The sequence below is a fragment of the Prunus mume genome, linkage group LG2, assembly GCF_029339155.1.
Source record: "Prunus mume cultivar Tortuosa linkage group LG2, ASM2933915v1, whole genome shotgun sequence".
NCBI lineage: Eukaryota > Viridiplantae > Streptophyta > Magnoliopsida > Rosales > Rosaceae > Prunus > Prunus mume.
The window spans coordinates 22,160,308-22,178,740 of record NC_142699.1 but is presented as its reverse complement, the minus strand read 5'-3'; the positions used below and the strand labels follow the sequence as shown (position 1 = coordinate 22,178,740).

At 37.0% G+C, this 18,433-nt stretch overlaps 2 protein-coding genes across 6 annotated transcripts; one reads left to right on the top strand and one right to left on the bottom strand.

Annotated features, from left to right (window-relative positions):
- The first annotated feature begins 2,796 nt into the window (after positions 1–2,796).
- LOC103343602 (uncharacterized) lies at positions 2,797–3,777 on the top strand. The gene is made up of 2 exons (XM_008247256.3): positions 2,797–3,102; positions 3,192–3,777. Exons 1-2 carry the CDS (start codon positions 2,888–2,890, stop codon positions 3,610–3,612), a joined length of 636 nt encoding a protein of 211 aa, XP_008245478.2. The 5' UTR covers positions 2,797–2,887; the 3' UTR covers positions 3,613–3,777.
- Positions 3,735–15,584, bottom strand: SEX1 (Pyruvate phosphate dikinase, PEP/pyruvate binding domain-containing protein). 5 transcript variants are annotated; one of them, XM_089046984.1, is made up of 35 exons: positions 15,257–15,354; positions 14,826–14,871; positions 14,413–14,693; positions 13,880–13,927; positions 13,642–13,751; positions 13,461–13,539; positions 13,281–13,372; positions 13,043–13,196; positions 12,343–12,564; positions 11,793–12,149; positions 11,555–11,665; positions 11,311–11,403; positions 11,067–11,207; positions 10,868–10,956; positions 10,537–10,671; positions 10,144–10,306; positions 9,953–10,042; positions 9,670–9,855; positions 9,237–9,299; positions 9,092–9,154; positions 8,944–9,003; positions 8,698–8,850; positions 8,444–8,527; positions 7,861–8,037; positions 7,661–7,767; positions 7,254–7,467; positions 7,073–7,176; positions 6,762–6,894; positions 6,465–6,590; positions 5,801–5,911; positions 5,261–5,359; positions 4,812–4,985; positions 4,642–4,734; positions 4,315–4,430; positions 3,735–4,118 (listed from the first exon to the last, which is right to left on the bottom strand). In XM_089046984.1, exons 3-35 carry the CDS (start codon positions 14,668–14,670, stop codon positions 3,914–3,916), a joined length of 4,410 nt encoding a protein of 1,469 aa, XP_088903110.1. In that variant the 5' UTR covers positions 14,671–14,693; positions 14,826–14,871; positions 15,257–15,354; the 3' UTR covers positions 3,735–3,913. The 5 variants fall into 5 exon arrangements, with proteins under 5 accessions (XP_088903110.1, XP_088903109.1, XP_088903111.1 ...); XM_089046983.1 differs by lacking the exon at positions 14,826–14,871 and having other exon boundaries at positions 15,257–15,584; XM_089046985.1 differs by lacking the exon at positions 14,826–14,871 and having other exon boundaries at positions 13,880–13,924; positions 15,257–15,565.
- Positions 15,585–18,433: the final 2,849 nt, after the last annotated feature.

The window sequence follows — 18,433 nt, the reverse complement described above, 5'->3', positions numbered from 1 at the left end:
TCAACCCCAGATAAAAAGGCGATGATAGAATTGACCAAGACCCATTGGCCTCAAAGCCATTTGAAAATGAAAGTGACTTAGCGACAACATGACAATGAGCAGCTTCTTGATATGGATTGAGAACCCCACAAGCAACCAAAGGTGAGCTTTTTGAGTCTCGATTCCTAGAAGAAACCTTTAACAACAACAACATGAGCGGCTTAGAAATTGTGAAAGAAAATGAATTCCATTGCCACATTTTGCGGGGATTGAGTGGCCCAATTTCATATCATATGTGTGGTGTGGGATTGTAATCAAAGCCCTCCCAAAGGAATAGATGAAAGTTCCAAGTTTGGTCATGTCATGATGACATAGTTGTAATTCCTTGACTTATTTTATGTCTTATGAGCTCTCTCTCTCTCTCTCTCTCTCTCTCTCTCTCTCTCTCTTTCTCTCTCTCTTTGTGTTGGTCAATCTTCTGAATCCAATGGGGGGCTTGAATTCAAAGTCCAAAAGCTCCTTCGCACAACTTTGCATAATTATCCGATCCCACTTGAAAAAGAGCATGTTCATGAAGTTTTAGGATATGGGGAGAATATAACTTAGCTAGACCTCAATAAACAGCTTTCTGCAATGCTTTACTTGGTCATTAAGCATGTGTTAAGAACTTATTATTAACAGTTCCAATTAATAAATACCACTAATATACTTGAGTTAATGATATAATTGTAGAATCTAACACATTACTTTTGTTTTCCTCCATCTTCCTGGGAACCAACCAAATTATATATAGGGTAGGTATCTAAGTATCTTGTATCAGAAGAAAACTGTTCACTGCATCTATTCTCTTCTCTGAATGCAACAAACAACAAAACCTTACCATTCTACTTAAAAGGGGGAATAATTGTAAAGTGAAATTGAATTTAGAATTGAACCACATAAAAAGAAAAGGATAGAATCATGAGAAAGAATGGTGGCAGTTTTACAGAGTTGAGAATAATGAATTTAGAACCCACCAACCACCCAACACTAAATTCTTTTTAAAGTGTTATGTGCCGACCATTTCTTTTTTCTGTTTTTGAAGGAGAAGTGATTGTTTTTTATGCAAATGTGCATTTATCTATCTTGGAATTAATACTGTAGATTGATACTCTTGCCTTGCCTTGCCTCAAAGGGTAGGGTAGGTGTGTGTGTGTGTGTGTAGATAGGATAGTATTTTAAATGCAAAAAAAGCTCTTGAAAGTGGGAAAAGAGAAGATTGAAAAGGCTTTGCCAAGCGTGGAACAGTAGTGTTAAGCAATGATTTTGTCTAACAAGTTTGGCCAGCTTTCCAAGATATATACAACAAGAAGAAGTTAATCCTTTAAAAAAAAAAAAAAAAAAAAACTTAATGCGCAAACGAACATAGAAGAAGCCATTGATGAACAATGTCGCCGACTGCATGCCCACACAGAGACTGTTAGAAAAAGAATGTTTCTTCTCTACCAACTCCCTTTTTTTTATTTTTATTTTTTTGGGTTGGAGGGCATGCTTTGGCCATCATATCATGGGCCATAAAACACATCATGATTGTGTTGCTGGAACCAAGTACATAATCTTAAGGGGAGTCTCTTGGCATTGCTTGCTAAGGAGAGAACACGAGGATCATGATCAATCATATGTCTTGATTCACCCTGCACTGCACATGTAGTTTGATCATGATCTTGCTGGCTGTTACATGGCCGTGGCCCATCTATGCAGCCAGCCTGCACAGAAGAGCTTTAGGGTTTGTAGCAAATACGAACTATTTTGAACTCTGCACTTTTGTGTTGTATGATTGGATCCGCGGAAAATAGCCCAGAGCAAACATATGTTTGTTCAGTCAGTGAGAGTGTGGTAAAAGTGAAAATGTCTCAAAATAACATTCATGACAATTTAGAGGGTTTATTATTATTATTATTGAATACGTGTGATAGTCTAAATTTTTCTAATCTACGGGAGGGGGATGAACTTGAGTGCAACGGGATGGATTCACCGTCCAGAGTGTTTAATGTACCCAAAACTTTGAAATTGAGTGCACTTATTAAATCTTTTGGGTGCATTTAGTAGGCTCTTAGTTTAATTGATTGTTTCGGCCCAAATTTATAAACTCAAGGCAAGTGATGACCATTACCTTGATTTGGACCCAAATGTTAGCCCAACCCAACTTGAAAGAAAGTGGGCTTATTTGCCGAATTGCAAACCTAACTTTGAAGGAGGGTTGTGATATGATACAATGCATAGATTATGTTCCTGCTGTGGAGTGTTTGTGTTTGAGCATGGGTTAAAATGCATATTAAATGTTAAGCTTTTATAAAAGAGATTCCTTTCCATCCGGCAATTACCGATTCCAGTCCACTAAGAAAGATAATTTAATAAATCATGATACGCAATGTGGAATAAATATTTGACTCGAAGGAACTCATTGGAAGATAAATAACCAAGTTTTGATTGTCGCTGATCAGTATTCTGTCTTATATTTGTTCCACTCAAGATTCCATAGACACTTTTGGGCGTTGGTAAGGCTCTAATCAGTAGTGGTGAGGGGTGACTGAGAGAGATACCCTTTTGCTTCCAAACTATTTTTGTTAGTGGTCAAATTATTCTATGTAATAGTACAGTGAAGTGGCAAACATCATTTGGTTTTGGTTCATGTTTTACGAGTGGTGAACGGCAAAAGGAAAGATGGTGGGAACTAGAGCCACTAAAAACATGTGTGCATATACGAGCATCCAATTCAAAATTAATTGGCAATAGGTGACGAGTTAAATTATTGAAGCAATTCTAAAGTCTCAACACAAATCACAACATGAAACCTGTCCTGCTTTGCTGCTTATAAAGCCAGAGGCCCCCTCGGGGACAGAGCACAGGGCCTCACACACTTCACAAAATGGAGAGGCTATTGTTAATCTTGATAGTAATGTGTTGTTACCTTTACAGTTGTAAACTTGTACTCTCTGGTCAGGCTATTGAATCACCTCAGTACAAGGTGGTGCACTCAGAATCAGATTTTGAGCTCAGACAGTACAGAGAATCCTCATGGATGTCTGCTCTTGTCAGAGAAACAACCTCCTTTGAGAAAGCCACCAAAGATGGCTTTCACAGGTTAATTTACCAACACTTCATTATTCATTTTTCTCAAATTGTTTTTTTATTATAAATTTTTTGGATGAATATGATTTGAATTTGATCAGGTTGTATCAGTACATTCATGGAGCTAACCTTAACACTTCAGAAATTACCATGACTGCCCCTGTGTTAACAAGCATTGTCCCATCAGTGCATGGGCCAGCAGAATATTATGTAAGGCTGTATCTGCCTGCCAAATATGAAAGAACACCTCCACAGCCCTCCAGTGATCTGAATCTGCAGTTTGATAAGTGGAGAAGTCATTGCATAGCAGTCAGAAAGTTTACAGGGTTTGCCAAGGATGACCATGTTCATAAAGAATTTGAAACTCTTGTGAACAGCCTAAATAAGCACTTTAATGGAAAGCCTGCAATTTTGGAGGACAAGAGCTCCTATGCGATTGCCCAGTACAACGCTTCATATCACCTTTCTGGGCGCTTAAATGAAGTGTGGATGGATCTCTCTGGATTTACTTCCGACTGCTGAGAGACACACAGACATGCATGTTGATCTGGCTATTTTATAATTTCTCGCAGCAATTAGCAAAGCAAGAGATGTTGATATTTGAAATAAATAGAGATGACATCTTTCATGTATATATTATGCTATTATATATAATAAACCTTTATATATTACTTCAAGTAAACACAATCGTATAAATTGTTCATATTGCCAGGGGCATGTCCTCCTCATTATTTGTTTCAAAATTCTTTTTTTATTTTTTTTCCTTCTACACTAAACAATGTTTATCGCACAAATCCTATAAAGAATTTGATACAAAAATAGATCACATTTGGGGTCTTGTCTGGACAACATAGAGTTTCCCATCCCTGATCACACCTTCAATGTCTTGTGGAGACCCATACAGCTCCTCAATTGCACTTCCGGCACGAGCAATGCTAGAGAGGATTGACTTGCGAAAGTTTCCGTCAACCATCAGTGGGTCAGATGAATAGTCAAGCATAACTTTCTCTTCCTCATCCATAGGAACACTGTCAATAGCATGCAATGATATTAGAATTTTTTTTTTTTAAAGACAGATTTAATTGAATTCTAAAGTGCATACATTATCTATGCAAACATAAAATGCCCGACAATGAATCTGGCTGAGTGTATCGACTAGTTTACAATTAGTTGAGCATCTATTGATGGAAGCTTATTGCCCGGGAGAGTTGTGTGGGAATCTACCTGTCATAAAGGCCTGCACCTGCATAACCTTCAAGATCTTCACCATTGGAATCAGATCGAAAGATTATGGATCGTCTTATAAAGAGGCCAACGGGTTTGCTAGGGTAACCCAACACCTGAAAATGTCCACGTACTCATGAGTGCAAACAATGGCAGGTCCAAGAAAAAAATATGCATATTCCCCAATTACATGGTTGTGATAGGATTAGTAGGGTCTGTGAAAGCCTATAACCAAGTCGTCATCACTCTAGAAACTACCAACACAATTCATTGCCCTCCATGGACTCTTATGTCACTTTTGGTGAGAGATGCACAAAAATGTATTACCTGAGGAGAGTCCAGATCATTCTTTTTGCTAATAAAACTTAGAGCCCGTCCAGGATAAGCTCCAACCAGGGTTTCACCAAGTCCCTTAACAACCTATCACAGAAAAAACGACCCAAATCAATGCACTGATACTAGTTGAAAATATTTCTTGCTTTAAAACCACCAAATACCTCAGCATATATCTCTGATGAGTCTCCTGACGATGGGTTAGTCGTGTGAATAACGAATGCATAGTCAGCATTTATGATTTCTTGAACAAGGACAGCCATGCAGAGATAATCATGATCTAATTTCACTTTTCTTGTGCTGAAGTATGCTCTCTCATTCCACTTTGAAGCCCAGACCTGGATTGTAACAGATGAACATGCCCCAGAATATCAGAAAATTTTGGATAGAACAATTTGATCAGCATAGTTTAGCAGACAACTTGAACTCGGATATCATGTTATGTAATTTGTGATAAGCAAAGGGAACTAGAGAACAGCAGAGAGTCCACTCACAATGGTGGCTGGCCCATATATATTACTACTTAAAGGTACTATTTCCCCAACAATAAAATTAGGGATGGTTAAATTCCAAGCTCTACTGGCAACTCACAATGTTAGCAAAGCAGTCTTACCTTTTTTATAGCCATCCATGCTTGTTCCCACCGTTGTTCACCTTCATCACCAGGCCAAGGCATTCCTGAACTTTGCATCTTAGTCCTCAGCTCTTGGACCTGAAAATAACTTGCCACATAAGCTAGTATCGTTCACTTAAACTGTATCATTCTGCCTGGAGGCTCCGTAGAGTTAATTTCCCTTATACCTAGCAACACTGGATTTTATGTTATATCAAGATAACAAAAGAAGCAAACCTGTAATTCACACTTGAATTTTAGTTTATGAGTGTAGAGGAAAGGTCTACAAAACCATATATAGAAATATGAAATTTCTTGCTTGGTCACCAATCAGAAATGTCATTTTTACTCTGCTTTTTTAACAATTTATGTTGGAAAACGGGTGATGGGATGCCATACATAACACTTTAGAGATTGGAATACCCCTGCAGAGTTCATGTGATTGTAGACTATGGAATGGAAATTGCATGCTTTGCAACCTATTATGAGTTGTTTTGACAAAAAATAAAACCTTTAAACCTGCTAGTAGCAAAACCATACCAACTGGGGTGGTGCCGTCAGCTGTAAAACAGTCTCCCGAATCTCCCTAAGCGAATCAAAATCTTCGTCTTTTAACTTTTTCTTTAGAATTCCCAACTTTACAGCCACTGCCTATAAAGTAAACAGACATGAGAGAGTCAGACTAGAGCATTATACAATAAATATGAAACTTGACTAAATATATAATGGATTGCAAGCAGATGGAATGGAACCCTCGTTTGTCCTCGTAAGGTAGTGTTATTATAACATTAGACAAGAACAATGCAGAACACAAGTAACCAAATTCATTTTAAGTTTATATATCTTATATAATTGATCTGGGTGATTGAGTAACATCTTAGTCACGTGGCTTCCTTAAACGCTGCTTCTTGTTTTTTCCTTTTTCAATTGACGAATAAAAAAATTCCTTTCTATATCAACCATACAGTACTGAAGCTACATCACATATTGCATTTCCATCACTACGTTCAGTAAATTTTTTGAAGAGTAACAGAGTTCCACCTCATAAATTGTTAGACATTAATTTCAGTATCAAGTAAACTCATCTTCACAATCTGGAACCCCTTCCGTAGTAAATTCGATTGTAATCAAGAGACAACAATTGAGTTACAATGAAAATTCCAACAAAGATACCCGACATTATAAGATTTGAGGTGAGGAAAACCTTATTTGAATCTTCTGAAAGAACCTTCTCAAATACTCCAAATGGTAGGGCAACTGATGTAGGAATTCCAATCCAAGACGGCAGTTTTCCTTTTATATAAGAAATATTACGTGATTTAGCTCCAACCTGCCATCACCACAGAAATCATACAAAATATCAAAAATTAGGAAATTGCATAGTCTAAGAATTTGTCTTTTTTATAAAGGGATTAAAACCCAGTCAATAGTGAAAAACAAAAAATGAAGGAAACAGAAAATAACTCCATAGCTGTAAGTTGAAAAACAAATTCAAGCTTACCATTTCACTTGTGAACTCATCAGATGATATGGCATATCTACCAGTAAATTGTTTCCTGACCAATGTCAGAGATGGAGTGTCTTCTGTTGAATGAGTTGAACTTGCATCTTCTAGCTCAGCCTCATTAACCTCACTGAAATTATACATGAAAAGAAAGTAAATAATGTATTTGAGAGACAAGTCATTCAATAATGGAAATTATAATGCATTAAAACTTTTATCGAGTGGCACCTGAAACCATTTTGTCAGCACATAATAAGAGATAACATATGAACATTTTTCAAGGTCAAGCCACAGAGAAAAAAAAGTACCTATAAGTTATATCAGCAGGTGTTGGCTTTATACGTAGTAACTTCCCTTCACTAGCTTGGAGGTCAGCCAGAATATTGGGGTCAAAGCATGTTGCAAAACAAACCTGCAAATAAAAAGTTGGTTATTTTACCAAACATGTCAACTATTATGGAAAGAAAATTATGATTGATGAGTGATTACCTTGCTATTTCTTGCTCGGACAGAGACATGAGATAGGACGTCTGGCATATCAGGTGTCAGCACAGCAACAGTACCATCTGGAATTTCTTCCTCACCTTTTACACTTTTTGCCACCAAAATTGTGGGCTTGCTGTAAACTTTATTCTGAACAGTGAGTAATTCATCCACAACGACCACATATCCAACCACTTCCAGTGGGCTAATAACCTGCCAACTGTCCAGGTTAACCAAAGTAACATCAGAAAATTATCACGGCATGTAAGTGATATATGTCAAATAATTGTGATGTTAAATCTTCTTAGTTTTATAACACATCAGAGTGCATTTATTCCTTTATATTACCATTCAATCTCTCTAACTATTTGAGATTAAACATGATATGATAGGCTAAACAAAGTACAATCAACCTTCCCAGATGAGCAGTCTTTCGAAGAACTGGATCAAGTCGATTAAGGAGTGAGGACAAAGAGGCAGCTGATCCAGCACGGATAATTTCTTCAGTAAAAATGTTCACCTGCAAGAAATAACTATGAGCACAGAAACAAGGAAGCTATATGATACATATAAGAAACAAAATGCTTTAGTTTTGAAGACAGATAATACTTACAGCCGATTGGTCCACTCCAAGCCGTGATCCAAGGTACTCTGCTGATGGCTGTAAAACACTGAGATACGATTCTGCCTTGTTTGCAAGTGCAAGGCGGGTTCTGTCTAGGATTGATTTTGCATATAATGCCCAGTCATCACTGTTACTTTTTAACATGTTTATAGCATGATCCCATCCCTTCATAAGAAACGAAAGAAATCAAAACACTATACTGTAAGAAATAAGAAAAAAATTTGTAATTTTGTAGACATTTTACACTTTATTAGCACCAGGAAGTACATGTATAGGCTATCTTTATGCCTCCTGAAGACAAACACAAAGGTAATGGGTTTGAAGTAGAATATTACCCACTGACCCAAAACAACCAGTGGTACTGCAATATTTAGCCAGCATCTTGGAAATGAAAACTAAAAGAAGAAGTCCCCTACTCTTATCCTATTCTTCCAATTGACTTGAATTCTTATAAAAGAAAAGAAAAAGAATTTCATATCCAAACATAGGTTTAATAATCCTTATTACAAAACCCGTCTGCATGAAGCAACTGGAAAAAGAATAAGTGTTAAATTTATGATTAGATATTTACCTTCAAACAGTAAACAAGGTCCTCATTATCATCTGACGATAGTGCCAGGTTTTCTAGAACCAAAGAGATGAAGTACATAATTTTCTGCATAATGCATAAATCAGCCGATCAAAACATATATTTTCTAGTTTATCATTGCAACTGATCGTATTAGACTCAAAACTGATGCAACATTGGTGAAGAAGAAAAAGGAGAAAAAGTAAACCGAGATTGGTTCTGAGACATATAGATATTTTCTTAGAGATAGGAATTACCTCTGGCCCAGCATTGTTCAGTTCTTCATATCCCCTTTCAATAGCGGTCCTAACGGTAGAATCAAGGGCAATGTCCAAAAATAAAAGATCCCTCAGACGATCATGAGGCTTAGAGAGCAATGGCCAAAGTGTCTGTCGAGCCTCGAGCAAACCCTGAATTATTATTTTTTTTTAACATTGAAAATCAGAGTTAGAGCGTAAGAGAATGACTGGAAAAATAAATGCCTATATCAAAATTTCACAAACCTCAATAAGGACTTCCACATTTCTGTCTTCAACATGTTCTAGTACAAATCGCAGGAGGTCCTGGATAAATGTCAAGATGCAAAATCTTATTAGTTATCTCATTTAGTTCACCCATCATAAGAAATTGAAATGAGGTTGAGAACATTACTGGAAACTCAGATGGCAAGCCAGATATAGGGTTTATTTTTACTCCAACCATGAATCCTTGACCCTGGAAAGAAGTCAAGGTCCTATTATTGCTAACAAGTAACAGTGCATTATGTTGAGCTACTCCAATTAACTATTGATATTACCTCGGATTTGTAGCCCATACAATTTTGAATGGCAGACTCAAGATCTGCACCTGAATGAACTGCCTGCATGTAAAGATTGATCAGTCAATATCGGTAGAAAAGAAAGCTACAACATAATGCACAACAGGCAATACGGGTCAAAAGAAGTCCACATAATCAGAAAACAAATTTGCACAAAACCTCTTTTCATCATAAAAGAAGGAAGAAATATGTATCATGAAATTCCTCCAGTGATATGGATATCATCTATTTTACAGGAAGAAACAACTGAAAGAATAGGTGTAGTACCACTGTACCATACCACGTACAAGATGACAAACTCTTCACGATGGATGCCATAAAACGTGCAAATTTATGTGATGCAGATGTTTATAATAATAATAAAAAACTAGTCAAACATAAAACTTAGACCTCAAAGGTTTAGGAATCCAACCTTCAAAGTTCTCATGTAGTGCCCCAGATCCCGCAGAAGACCCTCTTTCTGATCTCTCCTGAAATTGGGTTCATTATGGATTGCCCGATCATAGCTTAGAAGACGTTCTTTTGTGATTCCATTATCATTCAATGTTTTCCAGTAAACACCAATATCAAAGTCATTTTTTATGTAATCCAATAATGCCTGCAATGACAAGTGACAATGTTAATGACAATTTTTTTAAAAAAATTTAAAAAAAAAAACCCACTGAATAGACCCTAACAAGCTGTGACTCCAATACCTGACAAATAACAACATCATCTGGACTAGTGTTATTATGCAACTTTTGATGCCATTCCTCCATCATTCCGCCCTTGCACTCATTGTTTCTCTGACATCATTCAATAAATTACATTAAATCTGAAACTTGTCCAGAAATGAGGGAAGTGAATATTGGACCACATGAAGGAAAGTATAAATAATAATCTCCACCTGGATGACAAGGATCTCATCTCGAATTCGCTGTCCCACATCCCCTTCTCCTCCACGGCCAACAGTAGACATAATCATACGTAGAAGTTCTCGATACTGCGGATGACTTGCATAAACACTCTGGAGCAAGTCTGTGAGCCTGTTCTGTGCTTTACTAATCTCACTGCACCACGAGGAAAATAAGAATACTGATGGGTTTAAAGGAAGACCTGGGTTTGACATTTTAGGAGAAGTGAGATGTGCAGAGAAACAGAAGTCATGGAAACTAGACTTGGTCCTTGTAACTAATCATACATGGGAGCCATATAAGATGATATCCACATATCTCCATGTCCATATTCCCCAAAAAGAAAGTATTAAAAAAGCATACTCTAGAGATCAAAAGAATTGTACCGTGGTTTCACATTGTAATTTTTATTCCAAATGAGCTGCCTCATAGCCATAAATCTCATCCACACCAAAATACCTGCAAGACCTAATTCACCAGAATCTTTTGCTTGATTGATTAAGTCTGCTGCAATGTTAAATCTGAGAAAAGGAAAATATGAGATTCAGAAAAGAAAACGAAATGAACCAATTAGAGCACCCATAACTTTCTCCAATTAGAGCATTCATTTACACTTAATATATTGGGGGACAAATAAAGTAGAATGGCATAAAATGGAATAAGAAATACCAAAGTCAATGAATCTATATTTTATCTAATTCCAAAGTGATTACTGACCGATGCATAAAGGACTTCTGTGCCTCACTCTCCTGCTCTGCTATTTTATCCAACAAACCCTTCGCAGTACCTTTGCCATCACCAGCATCCTTGAATGGGAAAAGTTCAGTGATTAAAATTGTAAGGTAAAGGAACCTGGAGTAGAATCTAGATAAGGCCCTCATAGAAATAGACATTATGACCCAAAACAAGGAGCAACCTTCTGAACTTTCTTGCGTTCAACACCAAAGTCAACATAGAAATCCGAGCCTTGATTCTTAATCCAATTTCCAGCAGAACAAAGAACGAATGGCATTCCTTTGAAACTCTCCACTTCGATTTCTATTTCTAAAGATTGAACCTGTAAAGTTACTGGCAATATATCAAGACAATTTTCTACAGAAACATATTTACTAGTCTAAAGTACCAAGGCCCATGGACCAATTCATATTTCCCTTGCATACCTCATAAGTAGAGTCAGCAGAACTTTGAAATTGTGTTTCAGCGGCCCCCTTTAGAGAAACTGAACCCTGGGGAAGTGCATTTGGAGGTGGTTCCTGAAAATGACAATATAGCTTACTTAACTCTTTCATGCTCTGTGATTAACAAGCAATGCATGGAAAATTAAAAAGAGAAATGTGAAAGAACGAAAATATTTAAGATATCCGTGAAGACCATATTTTTAATTAACAGATTTAAAAATATTACCGACCACTCTCCAGCCTTGTTTTTTGATAAAGCCCAGTGAAGGGTAAGTGGTTCTTTGAAATCTGTTGCAAGATGAACCTTTGTCTTTCCAGCAGGCTTGGTTACAAGTACCTTATAAATGTTTCAGGATTCTAAAAATTAGTTTAGTCCCCACAGGAAAATTGCCTTGCAGAAAAAAAACCAAAAAAAACAAAAAAAAACAAGAAGAACCAAGAATCAATGCGCATAATTGTCTCACCAGGAGGTCCTTATCATTGAGCCCGAAAGTATATTTCCTCAGAACAGAACCAACATCTTGTTCTTCCTTTGCCTTGGCGAAAAGCTCAACTGCTGTCAAAGGTTTTGGTTTGACTGAATGTTCTTTATCTACAATTTTAGCTTCATCTACAATTTTAGCAGCATGTTTATTGATAATCTGCATAAAGTCCCTCTTCTTGCGCTGTATTCTGTCGGTTCTAAAAACCTGTTTACTCTCAAATTTCTTTGCAACCTTTGTTTGTATCTCTCCTTTGGTAATCTTCTTCCGTATCTCATCAAGAGAGGCACCTTTTTCTAGTTCCCTCTGCAACTCCTGTCTTGCTTCCTCAAATTCCCTCTGTTTTCAGAAAATCACACCAATGAAGACCAACTCAGCAAAAACGGGAGATACAACTCATTGATCACACCAAGGAAGCAAGTAGTTAGTCTCCATTTGCTTGAAAGGAGATACCTAAAAAGATACCTAAAAGGAAAATGAGGGGGAAAATAGAAACAAGAACCAAGAAGCTCAAAGGAGATTTGGAATTTACATGTTGCTCTTCTGGGGAGTAGTTGGGTTTCCCAGCTTTCTCCCAGCGTATATAAGATTGTATTTGTACAAGATCCTCAGGAATCCTCTTTGTCTCAGAAAGAGATGGTTCTTCAATTTTACCACCATCATTTTTCTTAGTCAGCCTTGCTTGGAGATCTTGTATGGAAGTACCCCTAGCTACTTCCTCCAATAGCTCACTTCGGGCTGCTTCGTACTCCACCTATAAACAGTAAATATTCATTAAAAGCAAACCAAAATAGCATAAAAAGTCTTTAAATCAACTTCGCAAGTTTCTCTTGTCAAATGTTCTATAAGGAAGCTAAATGACTAATGAATTTTCATTAGCCAGACTTTAACCAGTCCTTATTCTGTAAGAGATGCATTACAGATGAGCACCATGGTATAAGGATGGGGATGGATGAGATTCTGCAACACAGAGAAATCCTAACGCAACTAGATTTCTCTCTCCATGGGCAGTAAAAAATTATAAGGAAAGAAAGAATTACAGTTGGAGATGCAGTAACAATGATGACAGGAAATTTGTAAACTTAGATGGCACATTTTACATGCCTTCTCTTGCTCTGGTGTTTCTTTCTCCTCGTGGGAAGTAGTAAGCAAAAGGAGAAAAAGAATTACAGTTGGAGATCCAGTAACGATGACAATAGGATATTTGTAAAATTAGAGCACAATTCACATGCCTTTTCTTGCTCTGGTGTATACATCTGTTTACCCTTTCTTTCCCATCTCAAATATGCTTGAATTTGTACAAGTTCTTCAGGAACTGAAGCATTGGATATCAGCTTCTCTTTCGCAGGTAACTTAACATGAAAGTTATCACCATTGTTCTTAAACCTGCCAAAGAAGATTAAGGAACTCTTCATCCCGTTTACATCAAAGTTACTAGGCCAAGAAAAAACAGAACAAATGAAAGCCTACCATCTGTTCTGGCTTTCATCAACTATAAGAAACTCGATTGCTTGTATTGCAGGATCATCAATCTCAATTTTGAGCAAGGAAATGGAGCCAGACTAGAAAAAAATCAATTGAAAGACAAATAAATCTTCAGTTAGCACAGGAATAAACAAATACGATATTTGAGCTGCTTTAAAACCTTACTTTTTGAAAAGGAGTTCTGAGAGCTTTGTTCTTATATACTTTGGTCCCATCTGGGCGCCGAGAAGGAAGCACCCACTTTCTGAAAATAGAAAATGACAAAAAGGAAAGAAGACATCTCAGATTATAAGGTAGACACTTGAGTATCTGACTCAACTAAAGAAGCAATTACAGGGAAACTTACTCTTTTCTATCTTGTATCCCACCCCAGTGAAGAGTCAAAGAGTGACCGCTGTATGTTACCCGAATGTCTACTTGAGTGGCAGACCCTGGAGACGATGCATTCACATAAACCTGCCCATTTAGGTATGGCTTCTGTAAGTATAGTCCCTTGTGGCATATCTTGGCTCAGCTGAACTCAACAAAGCCTTATCCAAATAGATAACATTGATCTGAGTACCTAACACTTACACTACATGTACCTGCAATTCAATATTCCCACCAAGATTGAATTTCCCTGCAAGCTGCTGCTACAGGGCAAAAGTCAGTTAACATTAATACATTCGAAGCCAACAAACCAGACAAATCAGAATAATCATTCAAATCTCAACTTTAAAATAATTTTTCTAGTCCACTCTTGAATAAGATTTCATTTATTATTTATATTGTACTTGATTTAGAATTAGGAACCTTATCTTAAAAATGTTTCAGTGGAGGAACCTTATCTGGGAAAAAAAGAAAAAAAAAGAAAGAAAGGTTTATTGTATAAATTTGGAGACACTGGAGGAATTGAATTTGGAAATTTAACCAGTGGCCAACATTCAAGCTCAATTCTTAACAAAGCCTTAACGCGGACAAATGGGAACTGGACACATTGTCCATTACACCACCTCCCTAACCTAGCATTATGAAGCTATTTTCTACTAAGTTTTCCAATGGATAATTCAACAAATTATTGAAAACTACTCAAATGCTATAATTCAAAACTGATCAATATGAACAGAAATTTCCATACATCGGAAGGCGGATCTGTGGTTAATACAGCGCGAGGAACGGCTGTAGCAGGGCGGCGTGAACCCATGGCTAACTTTGGTTTCTGGACGTTCAAATTGTTCCCACAAAATTTCTTGGATATGGGTGACTTCCGTGCCTGCGCTGCCACTTGGTGGACACTCTTGGCTTGAAATAATGTGTAAGCAGGAATACCAGAAGAATTTATCTTGCTTTGAAGCAAGCTCTGGTTGAGCAAGTTATGGCCTACCGAATTGCTCATATTCGTTGATACCCTCCTCAATTCTGAAGAAAACCAAAGAATCCATCCGAAGGAGAAGAAATTAGAGCAAGCTACGCCATTTAAAAGCATTCATGAATTATCAAGTAAATTAAGTTCTTACACAATACATACACAAACATGTAATTTTTACTTACACAAACATGTAATTTTTACTGATTCTGTGTTTGGTTGCCGCGAAAGCTGAGGAAAATAAAAGGGAAAAAGGAAAAGGAAATCACTTTACAAGTTTCTTATTTTGGACGTTGTTCTGATTTTTGAGAACTCGCCCCCTATTTAAATACATCTATTTAAAGCTTATAGCTTTTTACTTTGGCAAAAGAAAAAAAGCAAAATCTCAAGAGGTGCACGACATATCTTTCGCTGCTTTTCTTCTTTGTTATAAGCATTTTCTCAGGAACCAAACGGAAAATGGGTAGAAAATTAAGCGAAAAACAAGCAGCAATGCAACATTCCCATTCGTTTTAGTTCAGAAACATCCAGAATCAGGAACAGTAAATGCCAGTGAAATTCGATGAATAATTGATCAAACTGTTTGAATAAATAAAACAGAAATTGAAGAAGCTACCTCTGGAAATTGATTCAAGCAGTTTAGAGAGAGAGAATGAATATGCGATCAGATTCTTGAAAGAGAAAGAGAGAGGGTGGTGAGTGAATGAAGGGTAAAGAGAGAGAAACAAAAAGGTGGAGGTCGAAGACGAAGGCTTTGGTTTGAAGCCAGTCCGCGAATTCTTGTGATTCGTGGGATTTGTCACCAGTCGTTACTCTTCTGGAAATCAAAGAGAGCGAGTCTACGTAAGTGACATGGCGCTTTATCTCTGCCGACGGACGCGTGGCCACATTTTCTTTTTTCGAAAAACCTCGGGGAGATTCTCACGTGCGATTCTTCTCCTCCTTGTCTCGTTAAGTTGAATGAGTGAGAGAAAGAGAGAGAGATCTGATGACTGGAAAGAGAGAGAGAGAGAGAGAGAGAGAGGTCATCACTCAACATATTTGCCCTCGATTTTAACCCAAATTTCATTACTGACCTTCCTCCTTTGATATTTGTTGGAATTGTTTGTCGCTAAGCTTATTACAAAGAATCAAATCTTTTAATAATGAGCAAGCTATGTACTGAACGAAAATGACTACCACATACCAATTAGTATGAGGAGATTATTTGAAAAATAAGACACAAAAAACAAATGAAAGTTTGTATAATAATAAGTCGGTTTCTCAAATGCACGGATAAATGTTTTTAACCAGAAGAATTACGAGTTCTTCGCCTCTCATTATCGTTAAAGGTTCAATGTTATTACAATTGGGTCTCTCTTTTTCTGGAATTATAAGATGTGCCCCACAATGCCAACTTGCGAGCGTACGATTTCTGCAAAATCATATCAGATGCAGTCCGTCCATCCATAGTCCACACTTGATAGATCCAAAGCACAAAGATATTTTATTTTATGAAGGGCAGATATTATATAACAGTAGCTAGGAGGATGCATTATTATAAGCAGGTCGGTCACTGGGTCTTGAATATCTACCGTCCCTTTTTGGGTTTTTGTTTTTTATTTATAGAAGTGTGAAATTCAAACCGTTCACGTCCAGAAAAAAAGAAGATGAGAAAACAAATGGTCACTTTCAGGTAGGCATAACATAAAGAGAAAAAAGAAAACACACACCACGTTGAGTGTAAGATAACGCAAGGAACCCATGAAATTAAACAGAGTTTTAACATCTGACTCGAACAAAAAAAGTTGGGGGACATGTGAAAATGCACCGAAATTGAGGTAGGCATTTGCCTAACCACACAGTCAAGCAATCCATATCGCTTTTGGCCTTAGCTGGAAACTTGTGAGATGTGCATACAAATCCATGCAAGTCGGAACATGGAAGATGATGGCAAGCAGACAAATGCCACCAAAAGAAGATAAAAATTAAACGCATGAGCTTTAAAATTGATGGATGATCTTAACTTCACTCCCAAATCCCACATTTCACAATTTGGCATGCAGCAGAACAGAAAGAAGTGTGATTTGATGGGAAAACTTTTCATTTGGCAAAGAATTGATGTTTGTAATGTGATCTTCTTGTCCTTTGTGGAATTCATGATGCAATATGGGCTTTTGTTGGGTACTTTATGTCAGTTCAGTTTGTAACATGGACTTCATGCCTTCATGCCATCCATGGCATAGCTTTTATAACTTTAGCCAAGGCCCAAGTTTCCTGCCATTTGAAACGTTGGCAGATGAGCCCATGTCATAAATCCAGGACTCGAAAACCTGGCTAACCCCAAGAAATATTTTCTCATTTAAGATCATAGTAACTCGTACCTAGTTTTTTTTTTCATAAGGGAAATAAACAGATTTATTCAGATCCAATCATAACAGAGGTAATTATAAAATATACATGAAGAACACTGCCCCAAATGAGGCTTCTTGCAAACAAAAAACCGTACAAATAAGTAAGACAGTACAATTAAAGCAAAAACGGTGAGCAAAACTCCATGACATTTTAATCCAAGCTCACTCAGAGCGGAAGATGACAGGATCAATAGGAACTCTGCACCAGTGCTGAGAGATCATGTCAGGGAACCAACTCTCAACCATTTTTGGAACTGAAAACACCATAAAGTGAGAGCATTTACCACTCAAATTCCACTTAGACCATAAGATAGTAGATCCCACCAGATGCTTCAACTCCACCTCCACAGAAGATAGATCAAAGGAGATCTACACCTAGACTAGGATGATAATTTCCACAAAACACGTGAAAGAATTTTTAATTTTTTATCAAAGTATTAACGTTTAATTTTTTAGCAAAGCTTGAAAAATCGGCAAAACCAGATTCTTTTTTATTTTCCTAAATCAGAATATAGATGCATATCGAATTGATTTCAGAATCCTCATTGAATATTCTTTCCAACCCAGACGATCCAGTCATTGAATGACATAATCATTCATCTCGGTCAGATTGCCAAAATATCTTCTGAGATTTTTTGGGCGTGTACGAACATTATTCATCTTTCTTGAATGGACTTTCATGCTCGCCATGGATGCAGAAAGATGGTGCTTTGGAGGTGAGAGTTAGCTTGGCTAGATGCATCGGGTGAGACATTTGAGAAAGAAAGAAACAGTGCTAAGACTCTGAAGTTACAACTTTCTAGAACTCTTAAAGTTTTATGTAATGACGCGAGACACATCGTTTACATTCTAATTTAAGAGACTTTAAACAGTGAGAAAAGATAAGAGGTGAGAAGATGAAAAGAAAAGAAGTGGCGTTAAAACTTAAAGGTCACATTATATGAACTTTGAAACTTGTGTGTGAAGATATGAGCTATAAAGATATATAGAATGTGAGAAGAAAAGACGAAGTGAGAATATATGTGAGAAAGAAATATGGATGTTAAACTTGAAAAAATTGTGATGATGCTGGATATGTTTAGCTTTACATTCAATTTCTAAAGAAAAAATGTAAGAAGAAAGTTTCAAATTCTATTTCCAAAAAGGTTATCTGAGAAAGAAAGACAAGAGGTGAGCAGATGAGTGAGAAATAAACAATGGCACTAAATTGCAAAACTAGTGATGATATAGGCTATTTTTAGATTCATATTCAATTTCTAAAGACAAAATGTGAGAAGAAGAAAGATGAAGTTCAAATTCTATTCCCAAAAGGGTTATTTGAGAAGGAAAGACAATAGGTAAGCAGACGAGTGAGGAAAAAACATTGGCACTAAACTGCAAAACTAGTGATGATATAGGCT